This window comes from Serinus canaria, chromosome 27 (genome assembly GCF_022539315.1).
Source record: "Serinus canaria isolate serCan28SL12 chromosome 27, serCan2020, whole genome shotgun sequence".
NCBI classification, from domain to species: Eukaryota; Metazoa; Chordata; class Aves; order Passeriformes; family Fringillidae; genus Serinus; species Serinus canaria.
This window is the reverse complement of record NC_066340.1, coordinates 3,339,436-3,365,302: the sequence shown is the minus strand read 5'-3', so window position 1 is coordinate 3,365,302 and position 25,867 is coordinate 3,339,436. Positions and strand designations below refer to the sequence as shown.

At 51.2% G+C, this 25,867-nt stretch overlaps 4 protein-coding genes, 1 long non-coding RNA gene and 1 pseudogene across 16 annotated transcripts in view; 5 read left to right on the top strand and 1 right to left on the bottom strand.

The window, feature by feature from the left end:
• Positions 1-25,867, top strand: part of LOC103824570 (feather keratin Cos2-2-like) — a 45,458-nt gene that overhangs the window by 10,450 nt on the left and 9,141 nt on the right. The window contains exon 1 of one of the 4 annotated variants that reach the window (XM_050985648.1): positions 19,903-19,949. The exons of 2 other annotated variants lie outside the window; for them this stretch is intronic. The gene's annotated coding sequence lies outside the window, so the exon portion shown is untranslated. Of the gene's footprint in view, positions 1-19,902; positions 19,950-23,444; positions 23,492-25,867 lie in introns of those variants that run through there. One more of the 4 variants, XM_050985647.1, reaches the window with a different exon arrangement.
• On the top strand, positions 2,734-9,151 carry LOC103824573 (feather keratin Cos2-2-like; annotated as a pseudogene).
• On the top strand, positions 12,825-17,344 carry LOC127060850 (feather keratin Cos2-2-like). Of its 2 annotated transcripts, none has more exons than XM_050985637.1 (2): positions 12,825-12,879; positions 16,715-17,344. In XM_050985637.1, the coding sequence occupies exon 2, from the start codon at positions 16,736-16,738 to the stop codon at positions 17,042-17,044; it is 309 nt and encodes a 102-aa protein (XP_050841594.1). In that variant the 5' UTR covers positions 12,825-12,879; positions 16,715-16,735; the 3' UTR covers positions 17,045-17,344. The 2 variants fall into 2 exon arrangements, with proteins under 2 accessions (XP_050841594.1, XP_050841593.1); XM_050985636.1 differs by lacking the exon at positions 12,825-12,879 and adding an exon at positions 16,277-16,408.
• LOC127060851 (feather keratin Cos2-2-like) lies at positions 12,825-20,885 on the top strand. 3 transcript variants are annotated; one of them, XM_050985640.1, is made up of 2 exons: positions 12,825-12,879; positions 20,256-20,885. In XM_050985640.1, exon 2 carries the CDS (start codon positions 20,277-20,279, stop codon positions 20,583-20,585), a length of 309 nt encoding a protein of 102 aa, XP_050841597.1. In that variant the 5' UTR covers positions 12,825-12,879; positions 20,256-20,276; the 3' UTR covers positions 20,586-20,885. The 3 variants fall into 3 exon arrangements, with proteins under 3 accessions (XP_050841597.1, XP_050841596.1, XP_050841595.1); XM_050985639.1 differs by lacking the exon at positions 12,825-12,879 and adding an exon at positions 16,277-16,408; XM_050985638.1 differs by lacking the exon at positions 12,825-12,879 and adding an exon at positions 19,818-19,949.
• LOC127060852 (feather keratin Cos2-2-like) lies at positions 12,825-24,427 on the top strand. 4 transcript variants are annotated; one of them, XM_050985645.1, is made up of 2 exons: positions 12,825-12,879; positions 23,798-24,427. In XM_050985645.1, exon 2 carries the CDS (start codon positions 23,819-23,821, stop codon positions 24,125-24,127), a length of 309 nt encoding a protein of 102 aa, XP_050841602.1. In that variant the 5' UTR covers positions 12,825-12,879; positions 23,798-23,818; the 3' UTR covers positions 24,128-24,427. The 4 variants fall into 4 exon arrangements, with proteins under 4 accessions (XP_050841602.1, XP_050841601.1, XP_050841600.1 ...); XM_050985644.1 differs by lacking the exon at positions 12,825-12,879 and adding an exon at positions 16,277-16,408; XM_050985643.1 differs by lacking the exon at positions 12,825-12,879 and adding an exon at positions 19,818-19,949.
• On the bottom strand, positions 12,847-23,791 carry LOC127060856 (uncharacterized). 3 transcript variants are annotated; one of them, XR_007780232.1, is made up of 2 exons: positions 23,600-23,791; positions 12,847-12,974 (listed from the first exon to the last, which is right to left on the bottom strand). It is a non-coding gene; the product is annotated as an uncharacterized LOC127060856 (long non-coding RNA). The 3 variants fall into 3 exon arrangements; XR_007780231.1 differs by lacking the exon at positions 23,600-23,791 and adding an exon at positions 20,058-20,249; XR_007780230.1 differs by lacking the exon at positions 23,600-23,791 and adding an exon at positions 16,517-16,708.

The following is a 25,867-nucleotide window of genomic DNA, read 5'->3' as shown; positions in this document are numbered from 1 at the left end:
GAACCCACACCACAACATTTCCCTCTTTTTTGTTTTGTAAAACAAATTAAAAATTTGTCTTTAAAGACTAGTTTCTGAGTCTGACGATGTTTGGTCTTCGGCTCCGTCGGTGGTCTTCGGAGCTGTAAACTACTGAGGCGCAGGCGAAGTTGTGGAAAAGTACATCTCTTCATAGGGTGAATCTTCTTGGCGAGAGCTTTCAGGAGAGGGAACTGCGACACGGTTGATTTGTGGTGTGGAGGTAGATAGGAAACGAAGGAGTAGCTTACACAGAATTGAAGAACTCAGGATATCACATAAGAGAATGAAAATAATGAGAATAATAACATGCTTAAACTGAAGAGTCGGGGTCCAACTGAAATAAATGAAGAAAGTAAGTTAAAACTGAGGGCACCTGGGGGGGATGGTTCAGCTTGGGGGGCACTGGACACGAAACAAACTTTACGTTTGCACCTCAAAGCTGATTGAGTGATTTGTGGAGAGGCGCTGGGCTTGTGTGTCTTCCCTGGAAGGAAGGGTTTGACCCATTTCGAAGGGACCCATTTGAGCCCGGCGGGGATGGATACACAAGCGTACCCACGACCCCAGGTCACCAGGTCAAAAGGCCCTTCAGTTTTCCAGGTCTCAGGGTCTTTAATTAGAACAGGCGGTCTGTCCTTAAACTTGGTTGCTTTGTTGGAATCAAAATGTCTCGCGATGGGCGGGTTCAGGCACTCAAAACTGCAATTTAAGAAGTTGATGGTGAACAAGGCCCTGGCGAGTCGGATCTGAGGGGACTCCACCTTCACAGTCCCCTTTTGATGTTCTAGAGTCCATTTGAGGCTCTGGTGGGCCCGTTCAACCACAGCTTGCCCTGTCGGGGAGTAAGGGATGCTGGTCTTGTGACTCACTCCCCACTCCTGCAGGAAGCTCCGGAACTCCCTGGAGGTGTACCCTGGCCCGTTGTCCATCTTGATTTCTTTGGGGATACCCAACACAGAAAAGGCTAACAACAGATGTTTTTTAACATCTGCGGTTTTCTCTCCTGCATGTGCAGAAGCGTAGACGGCCCCAGAAAATGTATCAACAGAGACATGCACATATTTAAACTTGCCAAAACAGGGAATGTGTGTGATGTGCATTTGCCAGATTTCGCAGCTGTGGAGCCCCCTTGGGTCAGCGCCAGCATTGATGGCAGGGAGTTGGAAGGACTGGCACTGTGGGCATGTGGCCACAATCGCCTTTGCCTGGTCCCTAGTCAGTTGGAATTGACGGACCAGGCCGGGCGCGTTCTGATGGAACCGCTGGTGGCTGAGTTTTGCTTGCTGGAAGGCATTGGGGAGCGGGGCCATTTCAACAGGGGCAGCCAGGGTATCGGCACGCCGATTCCCTTCTGCGATGAACCCCAGGAGATTGGTGTGGGACCTCACATGCAACACATAAAATGGTTGCTCTCGACAGGAGACCAGCTCTACAAGTCTCGAGAGCAATTTGAAGAGGGCCATGTTGGAAACTTCCTGGAGAACTGCGTTCTCTGCTCTGGACACTACACCGGCTACATACGCTGAATTGGTCACCAAATTGAAGGGCTCGGAGGACTTTTCAAAGACTCTGACGACGGCGGCCAACTCAGCAATTTGAGGTGATCCCTCAACTATTAGCGACATTGGTCTCCCATTGCTGAGTCTGAGGATCCCTCCAAGTCGCCACAGACTTGTGGGATGCTCCGGATGCATCAGTGAATATTGTCAAAGCCTTTAAGGGCTTCCGGCTCTGAATTCTTTTTAGAGATAATTTAAATTGACCATCCTGATTGAACAATTTGTGGGCTGGTTTGTGAATCGCAATTTGTCCGGTGTAGGAATCCAGAGCGAATTGGAGAGCTTCATTCTTCATGAGGAGATGTTCCAGCATGGCCTTGGTTAGTTGGCCCGATTTCAATTGAATTGGCATGTGTATGCATGTAAAGTCGTCACCGGCCAGTTCCTGGATCTGGAAGCGAGCCTTCCGGATCAGCTCAGCCATCAGTTCTTGTGGCCGTGTCATTCTTTTGGACCTGTGGTGGCTGAGGAACACCCACTCTATAATCAAGAGAGGGTCCCTCAAGCCAGGGTCCTGGGATGTTTTTGCTGCTTCATCCCACTGGAAAATCAAACCGTGGAGGTGCGGCAGTGATCCCAAGATTATAAACTTAAAAGGCAGATCTGGGTGGTATAGACGTGCCTGTCTCTGTGAGATGGTTTTTTGTACTTTTTCTAAGGTTGGGGCGGCTTCTGGGGTAAGGGTCCTTAGAGAACCAAGTTCTTCCCCCCCTTTCAAAAGATTGAAAAGGGGGGCTAGGTCTTCTGTAGGGATGCCTAGCCAAGGTCTTACCCAATTCAAAGCTCCACACAGCTGTTGGGCATCTGCCAAAGTGGACACTTTAGTGTTAATTGCCAATTTTTGCGGAACAATGGTCCGCTTAGTGATTTCGAGACCAAGGTATTTCCAGGGTGGCATCTTTTGAATTTTACTTTCTTGAAGCTCGAACCCTGCAGAAGTCAACGCATCGGTTGTCAGGGCAAGAGCGTGGGTAAGTGTGTCATCGTCAGGAGCACATATTAGAATGTCGTCGATGTAATGAAGTATGATGGTGTTCTTTGCTGCCGCGCAAACGGGGGACAGCAAGGAAGAGACGTACCGCTGGCAAATCACAGGCGAATTTTTCATGCCTTGCGGCAAGACTCTCCAGTGGTACCTCTTCCCTGGGGCTTCATGGTTGATGGCGGGAATCGTGAAGGCGAAGCGCTGAGCATCATCTGGGTCAAGGGGAATTTGGAAGAAGCAATCTTTAATGTCTAAAATGGCCAAATTCCAATTTTGGGGGAGCATGGTTGGGGACGGCATCCCTGGTTGGAGAATGCCCATATCTTCAATAATGTTGTTAATTTGGCAGAGGTCGTGGAGGAGTCGCCATTTGTCTTTGTTTGGTTTTTTGATAACAAAGACGGGGGAATTCCACGGTGACATGGATTCTACGATGTTACCTTTTTTCAGTTGCTCTTCCACGAGCTCTGTGAGCACCTTTAGTTTTTGTTTATTGAGCGGCCACTGTTCTACCCAAATAGGTTTGTCTGATTTCCAAGTCAATTTGTGGGTAGGGCGCTCTTCAGTGGCCGCTACTGAAAAATTTGAGGAGCTTTGGGCAGGTTAGTTGTAGCTCCCCATTGGGCTAAAACATCTCTCCCCCACAGGCTTTCCGCATAATCTAAAACAAATGGGCGAATAGAAGCTAATAGCCCACCTGGCCCCATAATTTGCACCACACTCTTTGATTGTTTAGCTAATTGGAAACCCCCTACACCCTGGATTCGCCCGGCAGCGCTTTGCAATTCCCATTGTGACGGCCATTCCCTTGTGGGAATGATTGTCACATCTGCTCCCGTGTCAAGCATCCTATTCACTTTTGTCGATTGCCCATTTTTTGTAAGTTTGCAGGTGAGCCGGGGTTTCTCAAGACTTAAAGTCTGAACCCAATTGCCATTGAATGTAGGTGGTGATATGTTTGATGTGTGCTCACACTGTTCAATTAAAGATGTAAAAATCGGTATCTCTTGTGCAATGATTTGACCCTTGGGCAAAACAACAGGTGGCTGAATACACATGATGCTTATGATGAATTTGTCAGTGAGTGTCGGTAGCACTCCTGGAATGATGGAAATTTCCGGGGGAGTGAATTTTGTGTCTCCTACGACAACGCACTTACACCCGAGTTGGTTCCAGGTACCTGGTGCCTGAAACTCGACCATCGCAGGCTTGTGCAGGGAGTCTACGATGATAAGAGACTCTACGAGGTGCAACCTGAAAGGGAAGGCACAAAGAGAAGTTGTAATAGTTGGTAAAGTTTGGTTAAGTGTGAAGGTCCTGTCTGGTGAAGTGGTCAGGTTTGAGGTGTGGGATTGGGGTCCTGTCCTGGTTTAGGGCAAATTTGGAGAGAATCCCCAAAAAGGGCTTCTCCAAAAGCAAACCCACAGGCCCCTTCCCCAATTGGTTCAGGAAGAATTCCTCGGAGAGAGGTGGAAAGAACCTGTTTATTTGACAAGCACAGCACCCCCCAGCACACACAATGAGCAATACCGGATGACACCACTCTTCCACTGCTCTGAGAAAGATGACAAATTCAGAAAAGTCTCTCCTGGGGGTTTGCTGTTGTCAGTCCCTCCGGTGCTGAGGCAGCTGCTGCAGCCACAAGGTGTAACCTCTCTCTCTCGGTGTTCTGAATCCCAGTCCGGAGCAGTCAGCAGGTCCAACGGGGAGGGGGGGGGGGGGGGGGGGGGAGAACAGTCCAGAAAGGAATTTGGACTGTTTAGCTAAGGTAACTAATGAGAAGGGGGGAAAGAAGCAAGAGCAAGCAAAGCAGAAGCGAAGCAGAAGCAAGAGCGAGAGCAAAAAGCAGGGCAAAAAGCAGAGAAGCCGCAACATGCTCTGGTGCTATCTGTATGTCCCGCCGAGTAGCTGATAGGAGGCCCAAAACAAAACTCTCACTCTGCCAGTCTTAAAGGCACAGAACATAATATCCAGCATAAATTACATACACACGAATGGGGATAACAGTCACCCTAGGACAGGTCCCCTCCCTGAATTCCCCCCATTATTGATGTTACTTCCCACCATATTTGTATAATTGCGCATGGAGGGGTTGCGCTCATAATTTAGTTTTTTGGCAGTTGTTCATTCCCCTCTGTGGATGCTCCCTGCCTCCTCTTGAGTTCGTAAAATTGGTTTCGTATGGGGCAGTCAGGCATCCAATGGCTTGGATCGCCACACAGGTGGCACTGTCCTTGGCTTGGCTTCCGTCTCTGCGTCGGTGTCTGTTGTGCTGTCATCACGTCTCTGCTGAAGTCTGCCGCCTCAGCAAAGGACACCCGGCGGGCTGGTGGTCTTGCTCCGGGGTCCTCCCTGAGGATTGATGGGACCTTTCGCTGGCAGACTTCAATCATCTTCTGGATGGTTGGTGGTGGATCCAACGGGAGACTCAAGATTGCAGCTTTGCAGGGTGTGTTAGCGTTAGCATTCGCTAATTCCACTAGGATTTCAGGTCGAGCGCTCTCCACCTGGACTTGTTGTTCAATAGCCCTGCGGAGACGCTCAACAAAAAGAATGAATGGTTCCCCTGGCCCCTGGAAAATTTTAGAAAAGGTGGGCTCCTGGGTGATAGGGCGGAGTGCTAGGAAAGCTCGCTCGGCCACCTTTGCACTCTCCCAGAGCGCTAAACGGGGGGTGACTCTGGCTTGAACAGCTCCGTCGGCCCCATTCCCAAGACCGACCAGTAGGTCGGTACAAACAACTTCACCACTAGGCGTTGTGGCAGTCTAGGTATTTTCCCACAATTGTGGAAAAATATCCCTTATCCCCTTTTTCCACGCCTCCTCCCACACCAAAAATTCGGTGGGGTTAAGGAGACATGAAAAAAGCGTCCGCAAGTTGGCGGGTACTACATTTGTATCTAATAAAGAGGCCCGGAGGAGTCCCCGGAAGTATTCGCTCTCTCGGGAAAACTCCTTTTGAGCTTTGCACAACTCCTTGATGGTGGAGTGGGGGAATGGGATCCATTGCGCTCTGGTGGGCCCTTCACCGTCTCTCTGGTAAGAGACTGGAGCTGCAGTTATTAAAGATGGCACAGTAAAATTCGAATCATCTTGATCTCCACTCCCGGAAGTCGGGGCGTGGGAACTGGGAGGCGGGGCGTGGGAACCCGGAAGCCAAGGGGAGGGGCTAGGTGTGGGAACCAGGGCGGAGCTAGGAGGTGGAGTTGATGGAATTGGCTCCGCCTGAGGGGCGTGTGCAAAAGGCAGGGCTTGGGAAGAAGGAGGGGAAAGGGGCATGTAGGAAGGCGGGGGATTGGGAGGAGAATTAACATAATTAGGGGCGGGGTTACAGAAATGGGAAGGGGTGGGGAAAGGGTTGGCGGGAGAAAGAAAAGGATTATGGGGAGAAGAAAAGCTGATGGCGGGAAAAGCCATGCGGTCGCAGCCGTTTTGAGCTCCATGGGAGCCATTTTGTGAAGAGGTCTGGGGGCTGCTGCCCTCTGAAACTGCAAATCTAACTTTGGGACGCACAACTGGGGACTCAGGGGAAAGGGAATCGGGGGATTGGAGAGAGCTCTCCGAAGTCTGGCCAGGACTTTGGAGGCAGGGGGTCAGGGAACCCTGAGGAGTGCCCGGCGAGCGGTAGAAAGCCGGCGCGGTGCTCTTGTGAACTGCTCTCCTAAGGGTTCTTCTATTCTCAGGGAAAGAAGGGGTGGAACAAGGGTCTGGGACATGAGGGTTTGGAGAACACGAATGGGGGGGTGGTTGTTCCTTCAATTTCTGTTTTTCTCTTAAAGCTGTTATAATTTGGAAGCTCCAATAAACTAATTTTTTGTTTTTTGATCTCGTTTTAGATTCTAATTGCACTAATTTGTCTCCAACTGAATTCCAGAATTTTATTTCATTAACTAAATCGGGGGAGATCTCTGGAAATTGAGTGAACAACCATATAACTAAATATTTTAACTCCCGCTTAACTATATTAACTTCCCTCCCCCCAAGGATATCCACAACTTGGAGAAACACTCTTTTCTGGGGGACAGAGAGTTTGCCACCCATCTCTGCCCCACAAAAACGAACTTTCGGAGTGAAACAAAAAAAAACGCTAACAAAAAACCCCAACCGCTAGCCCCAGCCTCATCGAGCCCAGGGCGAAACCTCCGACTCGACCAGGTGAAACCGGGAGATAGGGCGGGGGGGCAACTCCTGAAGTTGGGAAGCTGGAGTTACTCACCCCTGACCAGCGGGAAAGCGGGAAAAAAACCTCAGAGGTCCGCGGCTTCGATCCCGGATCGGCTCCTGGGTGTGGGAGGTGTCGATCCAATCCCTGTCCGGAGCGCTACAGCTAAAACGGGGTCTGCTCACAGAGCAGGGTAGCTTAACATCCACGGAGCAAGCGTCAGATGACGAAAAGGAGGCAAAACTCCTCTCGAGGCTGCTGACTCCTGCCGCAGGGTCCGGCGATCTCCTCACGCCCTATGTTGGTCGCCAATCTGCCACGCTGCTGCATCGAGTGCACTTTACTCCCCTGAGAGTGGGGGGGAGGCGGCGCCGGCTAGCTCGGAGCACAGCAGCAGCTAGCAGCGAGGGGCACTACCCGGATGCGTCAGGGACGTCTGGGCAGCGCCTTCGACAGGGCAGCAATATCAAGAGGAGCGGCAAAAGCGGAGAAGCTTGAGAGAAAAGAGGGTCTTAACTCGCCTGGTGCAGTCCAGAGGATTATTGTCTCATTGTCTCCAGGGGATCCAGGCGGGAAAAGGCAGGGGACAATGAGTAACGGCAGTATATAAAGGTGGTGTAACATAGGTACAAGAATCAATGGGGGAAACTGAGAGGGGAATTGAATATAACTGACATGGACAAGAACTAATGATATAAAAGTCAGGGAGGGGCTCGGAGCACCGGCCCAATCACCCTCCGAGGAAGGGAGAAGTTTCTGGAAGGATGGGGGGGGTTTCAGGAGATGAACAGGGCTCTGGAGGAGGGGAAAATGTAATAAGTGGGGTGGCTGCTAAGGGAACGGGGGTGGAGACAAGGGCTTGGCCGCCTTCCCAGAACAGGGGGGACCAAGTCAGGGAAAGGGGGAAACCAGCGCTGAACCATCAACATAGGCTTAGGGATGGAAAAGGGGGAGAACATTATAAGATGGGGAGAACAACAGCAACGGGGAAAACAATACAAATGGAAACTGAACCCACACCACAACAGGATGTCACAAAGGGATGAGGGAGAGATGGGCAGGGATACAGGAAGAATGAGAGTGATGCCCTGAGTGCTTTGCCACAAAGAAAGCCACAGGAAAGACACAGGTTCAGGTCATGAGCCTGCATGGAATGCCACCAGACCATGATCCGAGCATTCTGCCTACTCTGACGTCTTTATATCCTGGAAATTCTTAGATCTCTCATTCCTGGCCCTAGAAGGAGTCTTCAGATAGGAACGCACAGGGCAGAAGCCAGGAAATAGAGGCTGCAGTGCAGAAAACCAGGACACAGCCCCTACCATTAGCTGGGATGGTGCACATTTGACATGAGCTGGACAGAAAATTATGACTTACACTAAGGAGCCTCTGGGCCTGAGGCAATGCAGGACTGCTATAAAAGGCAGCCCAAGTCTCTGCTCTCTCATCCACTTCTCTCACCTCCTTCTCCTCAGGAATCAGGTGAGTGGGAAGCCTCTACTCCTCTTCCTCCTCCTGTTCCTCCTTCCAGAGCAGCTCTTGCCTGGCTGGAGGTCTCAGCTGAGAGGGGCTGTCGTAGTGCAGGGCTTGGACCTGCTTGTGCTGGGAGAGGGCAGGGGAGAGAAGGTCTTGTGCAGACAGAGAGAGGCTGGGACTTGGCTGAGGTGTCTCCTGGACTTTGAGCTGGGCCCTGCAATGTGGGCCAGGAGGTGCTTTGACCGCAGTGTATTTGGGTGCAGAGCTGCTTCTCCCGTGTCCTCACTCTGTGCTTCTCTCTGCCCTCTGTGCCAGGTGCACCTGTGACCCCGAGCCATGTCCTCCTGCAAGCCCTGTGACCCTTGCTGCCAGCCCTGCGGCCCCTGCCCGCTGGCCAGCAGCTGCAATGAGTGCTGTGTCAGGCAGTGCCAGAGCTCCCACGTTGTTATTCAGCCGCCTGCTGTGCTGGTGACCCTGCCTGGTCCCATCCTCAGCTCCTCCCCACAGAACACCGCCGTGGGATCCTCCACCTCTGCTGCTGTTGGCAACATCCTCAGCTGTGGCGGAGTGCCCATCAGCTCTGGCGGCTTTGACATCTCCTGCATCACCAACTGCTATGGCAGCAGTTGTTGTCGTCCCTGCTAGAGCTGCTGGCAACATCTTCTGGCAATAACTTCCACAACCTCAGGACGTGGAGCTTCGCTGAAAATGGGTCTTTGGAACATGGATTTTTGCCCTTTGATTTACTGATAGTTTTTCTCTATTCTCTTCCCTTCCTTTTCTGTCATCATCGTCCAATGCCACCCTACTGGGACCTGTTTTCCTCCCTCCATCCCTCTGCAGGCCAGGCAAACGGACACCCCCACTGTACCCCAGTGGCTGCTCCCGGTGTCCTCTTTCAGCTACCTTCTTCTCTTCCTTAGATTCAATAAAGGTTTTTGCATCCAAAGGTGGCCCTCTGTATTCTTCTTCCTTGTGTGGGAACTCCTCCACTCAGCTGAGGTCATAATCTGGAGGAAGCCGAGGGTAGACACTCCATGGTGGCCATTACTTTTGCCTTTTCCCTTGGAGATCCCAAACAAATGCCTGACTTCCCCAAAAGAGTGATCATTAGGAGAATATTATGTCAAATGGTCACAGGAGTGGTAATGTGAAACAGCAGTGCCTGGGGTATTCCACAACCCGCTGTCTTCAAACACCTCCCTCATATTCACCTTCTGCCGTGTTTCTTACCAGACTGGAACGGCTGTGTGGATTCATAGGATCAAGTGAGCATGGGGAGAGGGCTAAAACAATCCTCCCACCATGTTGGAGGCTGCCACATTTTCCATTTCTGCACGTGGGGGAGTATAAAACCTCCCATATTCCAGCCTCCACCTCCCAGACACGATCAACAGTTTTTCTCTATGTCACTCATTCTGTTTGATAACATCTATTTCCCACAGGTCCTGGCTTGGGACAAAGGGCACTGTGACCACACAACTCCCCCATCCCAACAGAGCCACCAGAACCCTGTCACCTGAAAGCCTTCATTGTTAAGCAGGAGCCAGGATCCTGGGTAATAGCTGAGAGCCCCAAGGCTGCCTGGAGGTGCCATCAAATGGATGGCCTGGGTTTAGGATTGTCCTTGAGAGATGTGGGTGCCGTGGCCCTGTCCAGGTTCCTGCAGAGAAGGAACTGGGGCCTGAGTGTGTGTCAGTGGCTGGCACTGGCTGGATCCTCCTCCTCTGCTGCTGTTGGCAGCATCCTCAGCTCTGACAGAGTGCCCATCAACCCAGGGGGCTTTGACATCTCCTGCATCACCAACTGCTATGATTGCAGCAGGAGATGCTTGCTCTGCTAAAGGCACCAGTGAAAGACCAGACAAGGAGATCAGAAGATGATTCCAGGCTCCAAATAAGAATATTGTGTCCATGGCTTTCGGAAGGGCTAAACATGTGCCTCCTGTGCTTCAAAGGGTGTCAGCTCTTTGGAAAGTGCCTGCCTTGACACTCTGAAAACATGGTCCATGCCTCTCATTTCTTTCCACTTCTTTCTCCTTTCTCACTTTTTCCTTTTTTATTTTCTCATTTTTTTCAGCCTTGACCCCTATCCTTGATCCTAGACTAGCTTAGGGCAGACTTCCCTCACTTCTGCCTCTATTGGGGACTGACCTTGGGCTGTCCATGCTGAGTTTTTTCACTCTTGCCTCCTCTCCAAAATTTAGTTTTTCTTTAGAGTCTTCAAATTCTACTGCATTCCAGCTTCTGGCTGTGTGTGTGGCTTGGGGTGGTTTTACCATGATTAGTCTATTTCCTTATCATCTGCTTCATGCCCCAAAAATGGTTGCTTTATCTCTAAAGTAGGTCCCAGGGGAGGGAGGAGCATTCAGTTTTTCAGCAGGCTTTTTCAAGCCTCACTTCCCAAGTGTCAGGTGTGCTGGGCAGTCTGATTTTTCTTCTTGTCTGCTTGGTTTTTTTTTTGTTAGTTTAGGCAAGAAGGCTTTTTCCCTTCCTGCTTTATTTGCTGTGAAGAGTGGAGCAAAATCAGGGATTCACCAGGTTCCCACCTGTTTTCCCGAAGAGCTGCCTGAAACTTCAGAAATTTTTTTTCCCCCTGAGACAGGAGCCAGTGCCATCTTTCTCCTCATCACTTGGCAGGCTGTGGTGATTTTTTTTTTCTTCCCTTGGCATTTTGGATTTTTGTTCTGGTGCGGGGAGGGGAGGGTGGGAGCAAGGTATGACAGTTCAATATCTAACATTTATTTACCTTTTCTCATGCAGTGTGGGCACTCTGTCAGTAAATGGTTGGGGTTTTCTTCACTTTCATTCACCAGCATTCATTTCTTATTTGTGGAAAATGATTGCTGGAACTATTTTTTTAGACTAAACACTCATTTCAGAGTGTTTTTCTCCTAAACTTACCTCTTAACTGGGACAGTGTGGTCCTTTCCTGTCTGGATCCTCACTAAACATGTCCTGCAAAAAAGGGTGCATCAAAAGCACAAAAGCCAAATGACAACATTGCCCACTGTCCTCTGAGGGGAACACTGGGAGAAAGAGATTTGCTTCTGCTGGCACACACAGGAATCAGAAAAATCCTGTGTAAATGAAAAACACTAAAGACACTTCTCATTACCATAACTGTTACAAAACAACAGAGACCTTAACTAGCTTTCAGACACACCCAGCTGCTGTCTTACTCTCCATCTTTTATGGGTCATGGGAAAGTAACTTGAAAAAGGTTGTGAGTTAAGGTAAAAACAATGGGATTACTCACCATTACCATCAGAGGAAAAACCAGGCTTGACTTGGAGAACATTCATCCTATTGCAAGAAACGGGGTGCGGGGGGGGAAGCACTACAATGCCTTTACTCCATCCCCAACTCTTTTTCTTTCTTTTCCCCTCCTTTGTTCCTGGTTCTTCTATTCCCACCACCCTTAAGCATCACAGTGGGATGCAGAATGGAGGGTTGCACTTGGTATGCAGCAGTGTCTTTCTGTGTAGTACTGCCAGACCTGCATAAGAAAATGAAGCAGGAATTCATCAGTTTGTCCTAAGTCACATTCTTCTGCTCCAAGGCACAATTGCAAGGCCCTGAGATTAAGTTTTTGGGGTGGGATATAGAAAACCTGGGCTAGAAAACACAAGGAGTTTGACTCAAAGCTGTTGATTCCTCCAAAGAAACTCTTCTACATCTCACAGTGGAGCAATACAAGCATGTGGTGCCTTCAGTTCAAGACATACTTGTAGGAAGTTCTCAACCTTTGTCTCAGCACCAGGTTGCTGAGCTGTAGAAGTGCATCTTGCATTGGCCCTGACAGGAGGAGGCTGTGTCCCATCTTGGCCACCAGCAACACTGAACCAGAAAGGATTGATTCAGGGATGACAGCCTGCCAAGGCCAGCAGGATTTATCAGCCTTGCTCCCTAAATATAAAGCAAGAAAGGAAGAGTGCAGGAGGCAGAGGCTGTGTTTCTGAAAGGACAAAGGCTGCACAATTCAGCTGTAAATGGGCTCCTTCTGCAATTGCAACAGTCAGCACTGTGGGACTCAATGGTCCACCAGTGGAGAGTCTCCTGGCCATGACCTGCACACGGTCCCAGGATGAGGCTTCCCAAGCTCAGACAGACACACGTGTGCTCACAGATAATTGCATGGAGCCAAACAAAAATGTGTACACTCACATAATGCCAAGAAGTATCACCAGCTGGGAACTCTGCTGTGGAGATACGGCATGTCCACTAACATGAAAGTCCTTGGGCACGAGGAAGTGAAGCAAAAGAGTGGTGCCCATTTCATGACAACTTGGACAAAAATAAACCCACAGGAATGACACAGGTCAACATTACCGATCTATATGGGATGCCACTGGCCCTTGATCAGAGTCCTTGGCCTGTGCTGAACTCTTTCTGCACTGGAAATCCTTAAACCTCTCATCCCACCACTTACAGAAGTAGCTCTTAGACAGGAAAGCATGAGAAATTAGCCAGGAAATGAAAAGGCTGCAGTGCAGGAAAACAGGACACAGCCCCTATTATTAGCTGGGAAGGTGCACATTTGACATGAGCTGGTCAGAAAATTATGGCTTCCACTAAGGAGCCTCTGGGCCTGAGGCAATGCAGTACTGCTATAAAAGGCAGCCCAAGTCTCTGCTCTCTCATCCACTTCTCTCACCTCCTCCTCCTCAGGAATCAGGTGAGTGCAAAGCCTGTTCTGCTGCTTCCAGAGAGCAGCTCTTGCCTGGCTGGAGGTCTCAGCTGAGAGGGGCTGTCGTAGTGCAGGGCTTGGACCTGCTTGTGGTGGGAGAGGGCAGGGGAGAGAAGGTCTTGTGCAGACAGAGAGAGGCTAGGACTTGGCTGAGGAGGCTTCTGGGCTTTGAGCTGGGCCCTGCAATGTGGGCCAGGAGGTGTCTTGACTGCAGTGTGTTTGGGTGCAGAGCTGCTTCTCCGGTGTTCTCACTCTGTGCTTCTCTCTGCCCTCTGTGCCAGGTGCACCTGTGACCCCGAGCCATGTCCTGCTGCAAGCCCTGTGACCCTTGCTGCCAGCCCTGCGGCCCCTGCCCGCTGGCCAGCAGCTGCAATGAGTGCTGTGTCAGGCAGTGCCAGAGCTCCCACGTTGTCATTGAGCCGCCTGCTGTGCTGGTGACCCTGCCTGGGCCCATCCTCAGCTCCTCCCCACAGAACACCGCCGTGGGATCCTCCACCTCTGCTGCTGTTGGCAACATCCTCAGCTGTGGCGGAGTGCCCATCAGCTCTGGGGGCTTTGACATCTCCTGCATCACCAACTGCTATGGTGGCAGCAGGTGCCGTCCCTGCTAAAACTCCTGGCAATGTCTTCTGGCAAGAATGCCCAGGACTTCATATAATGGTTTTGGGCAGGAAATAGAGCTTCAGAAAGTTGTGCTTAGAGCTTTGGACCATCACTTCCATCTTCTATTCTCCTCTCTTTTTCTGTCCCTCATCCCCCATGGCAGTCAATGTGGACCTGCCTTTTTTCCTACCTCTGCCGAGCAGTGCAAGGAACATCACATGGGAGCTCCATCTTAGTGGCTGCTCCTGGTGCTCTCTGCAAGCCATCTGCTTTGCTTCTCTCAGCTTATTAAAATTGTGTTGCATTCAAGCCCTGGTCTCTGAGTCGTCTCTTGTTCTGGGGCAACTCCTCCTGTCTGCTCAGGAAAAAGGTGGAGAGCGCAGTGTTTGAGGCTTGCTGCAGCGGATTTTATTTTTTGCCATTTGCACCTGGCTCTGATGAAGAACATCCCTGGCTACCTGGCAGCCAAAGGCCATCATGGAGAATTTATATCTAAATGAGTGGGGATGGGAAAGCACAACGCCTGGGGACAGCCCACAAAACTCACCTCTTCCTATCCTTCCTTCATTGCCTGGCCTAGGGCCTGTGACCAGAACACCTGGGAAGAGGGAGATGAGATCCAAACCTCACACAGTCCCTCAGCTCTCAACAGGGCCCAGTTGCTGCCCAGACATGCAGGGCTGATGGGACCGCACCTCTGGGCACAGCCAGCAGGGGCGCTGCTGGCTCCTGGCCGGGCGGGGCACAGGCAATGATTCCCCCATGGCAGCAGGGGGCGCTGTGGCGCGAGATCAGGGGTCATGGGTAATGGCGGCTTGACTGAGACTATAAGGAATGGAAGAAAGGCTTTGCATATACAAATTCCGAGGAGCAGCTGATCCAAAAGCTCCAGCTGGACCCTCGGTAGCAGCAAGCTGAAACGGCAGGAACAATTAAAATCCCGGGCTGGTGATCGAGATCTTTCAGAGGCTCGGCAGAGTGCCTGGTCCTGCTGGATGCCTCAGCTGGCAGGGACTGCAGGGCTACAGTGCAGCAAAACCCAGAGCAGTGCCAAAGAAGCAGCAGGTGGCCAACTGCAGCAGCCAGGCTAAAAGAGGAGCAAGGAAAGGCAGGGGGGGATTTTGAGCACCTGAACATATGGTGAAAAGTCTCACTTTTTGTGAGGTAGAGGGTTAACGAGGTCTCAGTGCAAGGACTGCCGTTACGAGCAGAGCTCCACTCACAGTAGAAGAAAGGCAGCAAGAGAAAGAGCCCCACTGTGGTGCCTAATTCTCCCCCCAGCGCTGTAGACTCTCTCCCATTTGATGGTAGAGAAATAAAGAGAGCCAGGGTCTGTACCCAAGCCTATTTTCCCACTACAAATATCTTATAATCTCTGGCCTCAAGGAGAAACCCACAGACAAGAGAAGTGCAGCCAGATGCCCTCCTCCACTGAGCGTGGAAACTTCTTTTCTATTTCTTAAGTCCACATTCATTATTATGTCCTACCAAGATATGGGAAAAAATTCTTAGAGGAAGAAGAATCAAAAGCAAAAGATTCTAACCGTCAAGTTCGTATAAAGTGTAGGGAGCAGCACTCAGCTCTGATATGTGGGTAGAACCAATTGTCCTAGATCTCACAGCAGAGCAACACCTCAATATGGGTTCCTTTGGTCCAAGAACCATTTGCCTGGTGGTCAGAGCCCTGCTCAGTCAGCACCAGCCTGCTGAGATACAGGAGTGCATCCGGCACTGGCCTGGAAAGGAGAAGCATGTGTACCACTCTGGCTACCAGCAATGTCCCACCTGAAAGGGATCCAATCAATGATAATAACCTGCAGAAGTAGGCAGGCTGCCTTGCGCTTTCGCCCTCTCCATAAAACAAGAAATGCAGAACACAGGAGGCAGAAGCTGATTTCTCTGCTGGTTCTCTTCCAGCTTGAAGCCATGAACATTCTGCTGGAGGTTCCATACAAAGAGCCATTCCTGATGGCAAAGGAAAGATGTTTCTCTCTGAGATCATGAACTCTCCAGGGAACAGTCCTGATGCTCTGACCTGCGCATACCCTCAGGAGGGTCACCCAAGCACAGAATGATGCGCCTGTGCTCAAACACACCAGCATGGAATAATGCAAAGATCTGTATGCTCACACAGGGTCAGCAAGGAGGCAAGAACAGACAGAAAAGATGTACAGTTCTGGGATCTCTGCTGATGAGATACTGCAGAAAAGTCTGACAGAAAATTACTCAGGTATCCTTGACAAAGATCAGGTGCCAGACAACTGCTGCTATTCCCAGAGGACCACCAGAGAGTGCACAGAAAGATGATGAGCCAAATGAGGCCAGTGAAATTTGTCTCTGAACTCTGGGAGAGTAGAAAAAGGATCCATCTCTCCCAGCAGATGCAGACCTGTGTGCAACAGTGACTGACCATCATGGAGAGATGGCAAAAGCAACAGAAAATGATGTGTCATGAGCCCTCACATGGCAGTCCATGGGCATGTGGGCAAGAAGGACGAGACTGACGCCCATTTCCTGACAACTTGGACAAAACCAAACCCACAGGAATGACACAGGAGAACATATTTGTCCAAAGAGGATGCTGCCAGCTGATGGTCTCAGCATTCTAAAAGCTCTTGGCATTGTTTTTGCCCAGGAAATCCACAAATCTCTCATCCCAACATTTAGAGAAATGATCTTTCATGTAGGAAAGACTAGAGAATTAGCCAGGAAATGAAAAGGCAGACGTACAGGAAACCAGGATAGAACCCCTGACATTAGCTGGGATGGTTCATATTTGACATGAGCTGGTCAGAAAATTATGGCTTCCACTAAGGAGCCACTGGGCCTGAGGCAATGCAGGACTGCTATAAAAGACAGCCCAAGTCTCTGCTCTCTCATCCACTTCTCTCACCTCCTCCTCCTCAGGAATCAGGTGAGTGGGAAGCCTCTTCTCCTTCACCTTCTGCTGCTGCTTCCAGAGCAGCTCTTGCCTGGCTGGAGATCATAGCTGAGATGGACTAAAAGGGGCCAGGGCTTGGACCTGCTTGTGCTGGGAGAGGGCAGGGGAGAGAAGGTCTTGTGCAGACAGAGAGAGGCTTGGACTTGGCTGAGGAGGCTACTGGGCTTTGAGCTGGGCCCTGCAATGTGGGCCAGGAGGTGTCTTGACTGCAGAGTGTTTGGGTGCAGAGCTGCTTTTCTTGTGTCCTCACTTTGTGCTTCTCTCTGCCCTCTGTGCCAGGTGCGCCTGTGAGCCCGAGCCATGTCCTGCTGCAAGCCCTGTGACCCTTGCTGCCAGCCCTGCGGCCCCTGCCCGCTGGCCAGCAGCTGCAATGAGTGCTGTGTCAGGCAGTGCCAGAGCTCCCACGTTGTCATTGAGCCGCCTGCTGTGCTGGTAACCCTGCCTGGCCCCATCCTCAGCTCCTCCCCACAGAACACCGCCGTGGGATCCTCCACCTCTGCTGCTGTTGGCAACATCCTCAGCTGTGGCGGAGTGCCCATCAGCTCTGGGGGCTTTGACATCTCCTGCATCACCAACTGCTATGGTGGCAGCAGGTGCCGTCCCTGCTAAAGCTCCTGGCAATGTCTTCTGGCAAGAATGCCCAGGACTTCATATAATGGTTTTGGGCAGGACATAGAGCTTCAGAAAGTTGTGCTTAGAGCTTTGGACCATCACTTCCTTGTTCTATTCTCCTCTCCTTTTCTGTCCCTCATCCCCCATGGCAGTCAATGTGGACCTGCCTTTTTTCCTACCTCTTCGAGCAGTGCAAGGAACATCACATGGGATCTCCATCTTAGTGGCTGCTCCTGGTGCTCTCTGCGAGCCATCTGCTTTTCTTCTTTCAGCTTATTAAAATTGTGTTGCATTCAATCCCTGGTCTCTGAGTCGTCTCTTGTTCTGGGGCAACTCCTCCTGTCTGCTCAGGAAAAAGGTGGAGAGCGCAGTGTTTGAGGCTTGCTGCAGCGGATTTTATTTTGTGCCATTTGCACCTGGCTCTGATGAAGAACATCCCTGCTACCTGGCAGCCAAAGGCCATCATGGAGATTTTATCTCTAAAGGAGTGGGGATGGGAAACCACAACGCCTGGGGACAGCCCACAAAACTCACCTCTTCCTATCCTTCCTTCATTGCCTGGCCTAGGGCCTGTGACCAGAACACCTGGGAAGAGGGAGATGAGACCCAAACCTCACACAGTCCCTCAGCACTCAGCAGGGCCCAGTTGCTGCCCAGACATGCAGGGCTGATGGGACCGCACCTCCGGGCACAGCCAGCAGGGGCGCTGGTGGCTCCCGGCCGGGCAGGGCATGGGCAATGATTCCCCCATGGCAGCAGGGGGCGCTGTGGCGCGAGATCAGGGGTCATGGGTAATGGCGGCTTGACTGAGAGTATAAGGAATGGAAGAAAGGCTTTGCATATACAAATTCCGAGGAGCAGCTGATCCAAAAGCTCCAGCTGGACCCTCGGTAGCAGCAAGCTGGAACGGCAGGAACAATTAAAAATCTCGGGCTGGTGAACAAGATCTTTCAGAGGCTCGGCAGATGTGCCTGGTCCTGCTGGATGCCTCAGCTGGCAGGGACTGCAGGGCTACAGTGCAGCAAAACCCAGAGCAGTGCCAAAGAAGCAGCAGGTGGCCAACTGCAGCAGCCAGGCTAAAAGAGGAGCAAGGAAAGGCAGGGGGGGATTTGAGCACCTGAACATATGGTGAAAAGTCTCACTTTTTGTGAGGTAGAGGGTTAACGAGGTCTCAGTGCAAGGACTGCCGTTACGAGCAGAGCTCCACTCACAGTAGAAGAAAGGCAGCAAGAGAAAGAGCCCCACTGTGGTGCCTAATTCTCCCCCCAGCGCTGTAGACTCTCTCCCATTTGATGGTAGAGAAATAAAGAGAGCCAGGGTCTGTACCCAAGCCTATTTTCCCACTACAAATATCTTATAATCTCTGGCCTCAAGGAGAAACCCACAGACAAGAGAAGTGCAGCCAGATGCCCTCCTCCACTGAGCGTGGAAACTTCTTTTCTATTTCTTAAGTCCACATTCATTATTATGTCCTACCAAGATATGGGAAAAAATTCTTAGAGGAAGAAGAATCAAAAGCAAAAGATTCTAACCGTCAAGTTCGTATAAAGTGTAGGGAGCAGCACTCAGCTCTGATATGTGGGTAGAACCAATTGTCCTAGATCTCACAGCAGAGCAACACCTCAATATGGGTTCCTTTGGTCCAAGAACCATTTGCCTGGTGGTCAGAGCCCTGCTCAGTCAGCACCAGCCTGCTGAGATACAGGAGTGCATCCGGCACTGGCCTGGAAAGGAGAAGCATGTGTACCACTCTGGCTACCAGCAATGTCCCACCTGAAAGGGATCCAATCAATGATAATAACCTGCAGAAGTAGGCAGGCTGCCTTGCGCTTTCGCCCTCTCCATAAAACAAGAAATGCAGAACACAGGAGGCAGAAGCTGATTTCTCTGCTGGTTCTCTTCCAGCTTGAAGCCATGAACATTCTGCTGGAGGTTCCATACAAAGAGCCATTCCTGATGGCAAAGGAAAGATGTTTCTCTCTGAGATCATGAACTCTCCAGGGAACAGTCCTGATGCTCTGACCTGCGCATACCCTCAGGAGGGTCACCCAAGCACAGAATGATGCGCCTGTGCTCAAACACACCAGCATGGAATAATGCAAAGATCTGTATGCTCACACAGGGTCAGCAAGGAGGCAAGAACAGACAGAAAAGATGTACAGTTCTGGGATCTCTGCTGATGAGATACTGCAGAAAAGTCTGACAGAAAATTACTCAGGTATCCTTGACAAAGATCAGGTGCCAGACAACTGCTGCTATTCCCAGAGGACCACCAGAGAGTGCACAGAAAGATGATGAGCCAAATGAGGCCAGTGAAATTTGTCTCTGAACTCTGGGAGAGTAGAAAAAGGATCCATCTCTCCCAGCAGATGCAGACCTGTGTGCAACAGTGACTGACCATCATGGAGAGATGGCAAAAGCAACAGAAAATGATGTGTCATGAGCCCTCACATGGCAGTCCATGGGCATGTGGGCAAGAAGGACGAGACTGACGCCCATTTCCTGACAACTTGGACAAAACCAAACCCACAGGAATGACACAGGAGAACATATTTGTCCAAAGAGGATGCTGCCAGCTGATGGTCTCAGCATTCTAAAAGCTCTTGGCATTGTTTTTGCCCAGGAAATCCACAAATCTCTCATCCCAACATTTAGAGAAATGATCTTTCATGTAGGAAAGACTAGAGAATTAGCCAGGAAATGAAAAGGCAGACGTACAGGAAACCAGGATAGAACCCCTGACATTAGCTGGGATGGTTCATATTTGACATGAGCTGGTCAGAAAATTATGGCTTCCACTAAGGAGCCACTGGGCCTGAGGCAATGCAGGACTGCTATAAAAGACAGCCCAAGTCTCTGCTCTCTCATCCACTTCTCTCACCTCCTCCTCCTCAGGAATCAGGTGAGTGGGAAGCCTCTTCTCCTTCACCTTCTGCTGCTGCTTCCAGAGCAGCTCTTGCCTGGCTGGAGATCATAGCTGAGATGGACTAAAAGGGGCCAGGGCTTGGACCTGCTTGTGCTGGGAGAGGGCAGGGGAGAGAAGGTCTTGTGCAGACAGAGAGAGGCTTGGACTTGGCTGAGGAGGCTACTGGGCTTTGAGCTGGGCCCTGCAATGTGGGCCAGGAGGTGTCTTGACTGCAGAGTGTTTGGGTGCAGAGCTGCTTTTCTTGTGTCCTCACTTTGTGCTTCTCTCTGCCCTCTGTGCCAGGTGCGCCTGTGAGCCCGAGCCATGTCCTGCTGCAAGCCCTGTGACCCTTGCTGCCAGCCCTGCGGCCCCTGCCCGCTGGCCAGCAGCTGCAATGAGTGCTGTGTCAGGCAGTGCCAGAGCTCCCACGTTGTCATTGAGCCGCCTGCTGTGCTGGTAACCCTGCCTGGCCCCATCCTCAGCTCCTCCCCACAGAACACCGCCGTGGGATCCTCCACCTCTGCTGCTGTTGGCAACATCCTCAGCTGTGGCGGAGTGCCCATCAGCTCTGGGGGCTTTGACATCTCCTGCATCACCAACTGCTATGGTGGCAGCAGGTGCCGTCCCTGCTAAAGCTCCTGGCAATGTCTTCTGGCAAGAATGCCCAGGACTTCATATAATGGTTTTGGGCAGGACATAGAGCTTCAGAAAGTTGTGCTTAGAGCTTTGGACCATCACTTCCTTGTTCTATTCTCCTCTCCTTTTCTGTCCCTCATCCCCCATGGCAGTCAATGTGGACCTGCCTTTTTTCCTACCTCTTCGAGCAGTGCAAGGAACATCACATGGGATCTCCATCTTAGTGGCTGCTCCTGGTGCTCTCTGCGAGCCATCTGCTTTTCTTCTTTCAGCTTATTAAAATTGTGTTGCATTCAATCCCTGGTCTCTGAGTCGTCTCTTGTTCTGGGGCAACTCCTCCTGTCTGCTCAGGAAAAAGGTGGAGAGCGCAGTGTTTGAGGCTTGCTGCAGCGGATTTTATTTTGTGCCATTTGCACCTGGCTCTGATGAAGAACATCCCTGCTACCTGGCAGCCAAAGGCCATCATGGAGATTTTATCTCTAAAGGAGTGGGGATGGGAAACCACAACGCCTGGGGACAGCCCACAAAACTCACCTCTTCCTATCCTTCCTTCATTGCCTGGCCTAGGGCCTGTGACCAGAACACCTGGGAAGAGGGAGATGAGACCCAAACCTCACACAGTCCCTCAGCACTCAGCAGGGCCCAGTTGCTGCCCAGACATGCAGGGCTGATGGGACCGCACCTCCGGGCACAGCCAGCAGGGGCGCTGGTGGCTCCCGGCCGGGCAGGGCATGGGCAATGATTCCCCCATGGCAGCAGGGGGCGCTGTGGCGCGAGATCAGGGGTCATGGGTAATGGCGGCTTGACTGAGACTATAAGGAATGGAAGAAAGGCTTTGCATATACAAATTCCGAGGAGCAGCTGATCCAAAAGCTCCAGCTGGACCCTCGGTAGCAGCAAGCTGGAACGGCAGGAACAATTAAAAATCTCGGGCTGGTGAACAAGATCTTTCAGAGGCTCGGCAGATGTGCCTGGTCCTGCTGGATGCCTCAGCTGGCAGGGACTGCAGGGCTACAGTGCAGCAAAACCCAGAGCAGTGCCAAAGAAGCAGCAGGTGGCCAACTGCAGCAGCCAGGCTAAAAGAGGAGCAAGGAAAGGCAGGGGGGGATTTTGAGCACCTGAACATATGGTGAAAAGTCTCACTTTTTGTGAGGTAGAGGGTTAACGAGGTCTCAGTGCAAGGACTGCCGTTACGAGCAGAGCTCCACTCACAGTAGAAGAAAGGCAGCAAGAGAAAGAGCCCCACTGTGGTGCCTAATTCTCCCCCCAGCGCTGTAGACTCTCTCCCATTTGATGGTAGAGAAATAAAGAGAGCCAGGGTCTGTACCCAAGCCTATTTTCCCACTACAAATATCTTATAATCTCTGGCCTCAAGGAGAAACCCACAGACAAGAGAAGTGCAGCCAGATGCCCTCCTCCACTGAGCGTGGAAACTTCTTTTCTATTTCTTAAGTCCACATTCATTATTATGTCCTACCAAGATATGGGAAAAAATTCTTAGAGGAAGAAGAATCAAAAGCAAAAGATTCTAACCGTCAAGTTCGTATAAAGTGTAGGGAGCAGCACTCAGCTCTGATATGTGGGTAGAACCAATTGTCCTAGATCTCACAGCAGAGCAACACCTCAATATGGGTTCCTTTGGTCCAAGAACCATTTGCCTGGTGGTCAGAGCCCTGCTCAGTCAGCACCAGCCTGCTGAGATACAGGAGTGCATCCGGCACTGGCCTGGAAAGGAGAAGCATGTGTACCACTCTGGCTACCAGCAATGTCCCACCTGAAAGGGATCCAATCAATGATAATAACCTGCAGAAGTAGGCAGGCTGCCTTGCGCTTTCGCCCTCTCCATAAAACAAGAAATGCAGAACACAGGAGGCAGAAGCTGATTTCTCTGCTGGTTCTCTTCCAGCTTGAAGCCATGAACATTCTGCTGGAGGTTCCATACAAAGAGCCATTCCTGATGGCAAAGGAAAGATGTTTCTCTCTGAGATCATGAACTCTCCAGGGAACAGTCCTGATGCTCTGACCTGCGCATACCCTCAGGAGGGTCACCCAAGCACAGAATGATGCGCCTGTGCTCAAACACACCAGCATGGAATAATGCAAAGATCTGTATGCTCACACAGGGTCAGCAAGGAGGCAAGAACAGACAGAAAAGATGTACAGTTCTGGGATCTCTGCTGATGAGATACTGCAGAAAAGTCTGACAGAAAATTACTCAGGTATCCTTGACAAAGATCAGGTGCCAGACAACTGCTGCTATTCCCAGAGGACCACCAGAGAGTGCACAGAAAGATGATGAGCCAAATGAGGCCAGTGAAATTTGTCTCTGAACTCTGGGAGAGTAGAAAAAGGATCCATCTCTCCCAGCAGATGCAGACCTGTGTGCAACAGTGACTGACCATCATGGAGAGATGGCAAAAGCAACAGAAAATGATGTGTCATGAGCCCTCACATGGCAGTCCATGGGCATGTGGGCAAGAAGGACGAGACTGACGCCCATTTCCTGACAACTTGGACAAAACCAAACCCACAGGAATGACACAGGAGAACATATTTGTCCAAAGAGGATGCTGCCAGCTGATGGTCTCAGCATTCTAAAAGCTCTTGGCATTGTTTTTGCCCAGGAAATCCACAAATCTCTCATCCCAACATTTAGAGAAATGATCTTTCATGTAGGAAAGACTAGAGAATTAGCCAGGAAATGAAAAGGCAGACGTACAGGAAACCAGGATAGAACCCCTGACATTAGCTGGGATGGTTCATATTTGACATGAGCTGGTCAGAAAATTATGGCTTCCACTAAGGAGCCACTGGGCCTGAGGCAATGCAGGACTGCTATAAAAGACAGCCCAAGTCTCTGCTCTCTCATCCACTTCTCTCACCTCCTCCTCCTCAGGAATCAGGTGAGTGGGAAGCCTCTTCTCCTTCACCTTCTGCTGCTGCTTCCAGAGCAGCTCTTGCCTGGCTGGAGATCATAGCTGAGATGGACTAAAAGGGGCCAGGGCTTGGACCTGCTTGTGCTGGGAGAGGGCAGGGGAGAGAAGGTCTTGTGCAGACAGAGAGAGGCTTGGACTTGGCTGAGGAGGCTACTGGGCTTTGAGCTGGGCCCTGCAATGTGGGCCAGGAGGTGTCTTGACTGCAGAGTGTTTGGGTGCAGAGCTGCTTTTCTTGTGTCCTCACTTTGTGCTTCTCTCTGCCCTCTGTGCCAGGTGCGCCTGTGAGCCCGAGCCATGTCCTGCTGCAAGCCCTGTGACCCTTGCTGCCAGCCCTGCGGCCCCTGCCCGCTGGCCAGCAGCTGCAATGAGTGCTGTGTCAGGCAGTGCCAGAGCTCCCACGTTGTCATTGAGCCGCCTGCTGTGCTGGTAACCCTGCCTGGCCCCATCCTCAGCTCCTCCCCACAGAACACCGCCGTGGGATCCTCCACCTCTGCTGCTGTTGGCAACATCCTCAGCTGTGGCGGAGTGCCCATCAGCTCTGGGGGCTTTGACATCTCCTGCATCACCAACTGCTATGGTGGCAGCAGGTGCCGTCCCTGCTAAAGCTCCTGGCAATGTCTTCTGGCAAGAATGCCCAGGACTTCATATAATGGTTTTGGGCAGGACATAGAGCTTCAGAAAGTTGTGCTTAGAGCTTTGGACCATCACTTCCTTGTTCTATTCTCCTCTCCTTTTCTGTCCCTCATCCCCCATGGCAGTCAATGTGGACCTGCCTTTTTTCCTACCTCTTCGAGCAGTGCAAGGAACATCACATGGGATCTCCATCTTAGTGGCTGCTCCTGGTGCTCTCTGCGAGCCATCTGCTTTTCTTCTTTCAGCTTATTAAAATTGTGTTGCATTCAATCCCTGGTCTCTGAGTCGTCTCTTGTTCTGGGGCAACTCCTCCTGTCTGCTCAGGAAAAAGGTGGAGAGCGCAGTGTTTGAGGCTTGCTGCAGCGGATTTTATTTTGTGCCATTTGCACCTGGCTCTGATGAAGAACATCCCTGCTACCTGGCAGCCAAAGGCCATCATGGAGATTTTATCTCTAAAGGAGTGGGGATGGGAAACCACAACGCCTGGGGACAGCCCACAAAACTCACCTCTTCCTATCCTTCCTTCATTGCCTGGCCTAGGGCCTGTGACCAGAACACCTGGGAAGAGGGAGATGAGACCCAAACCTCACACAGTCCCTCAGCACTCAGCAGGGCCCAGTTGCTGCCCAGACATGCAGGGCTGATGGGACCGCACCTCCGGGCACAGCCAGCAGGGGCGCTGGTGGCTCCCGGCCGGGCAGGGCATGGGCAATGATTCCCCCATGGCAGCAGGGGGCGCTGTGGCGCGAGATCAGGGGTCATGGGTAATGGCGGCTTGACTGAGACTATAAGGAATGGAAGAAAGGCTTTGCATATACAAATTCCGAGGAGCAGCTGATCCAAAAGCTCCAGCTGGACCCTCGGTAGCAGCAAGCTGGAACGGCAGGAACAATTAAAAATCTCGGGCTGGTGAACAAGATCTTTCAGAGGCTCGGCAGATGTGCCTGGTCCTGCTGGATGCCTCAGCTGGCAGGGACTGCAGGGCTACAGTGCAGCAAAACCCAGAGCAGTGCCAAAGAAGCAGCAGGTGGCCAACTGCAGCAGCCAGGCTAAAAGAGGAGCAAGGAAAGGCAGGGGGGGATTTTGAGCACCTGAACATATGGTGAAAAGTCTCACTTTTTGTGAGGTAGAGGGTTAACGAGGTCTCAGTGCAAGGACTGCCGTTACGAGCAGAGCTCCACTCACAGTAGAAGAAAGGCAGCAAGAGAAAGAGCCCCACTGTGGTGCCTAATTCTCCCCCCAGCGCTGTAGACTCTCTCCCATTTGATGGTAGAGAAATAAAGAGAGCCAGGGTCTGTACCCAAGCCTATTTTCCCACTACAAATATCTTATAATCTCTGGCCTCAAGGAGAAACCCACAGACAAGAGAAGTGCAGCCAGATGCCCTCCTCCACTGAGCTTGGAAACTTCTTTTCTATTTCTTAAGTCCACATTCATTATTATGTCCTACCAAGATATGGGAAAAATTTCTTGGAGGAAGAAGAATCAAAAGCAAAAGATTCTAACCGTCAAGTTCGTATAAAGTGTAGGGAGCAGCACTCAGCTCTGATATGTGGGTAGAACCAATTGTCCTAGATCTCACAGCAGAGCAACACCTCAATATGGGTTCCTTTGGTCCAAGAACCATTTGCCTGGTGGTCAGAGCCCTGCTCAGTCAGCACCAGCCTGCTGAGATACAGGAGTGCATCCGGCACTGGCCTGGAAAGGAGA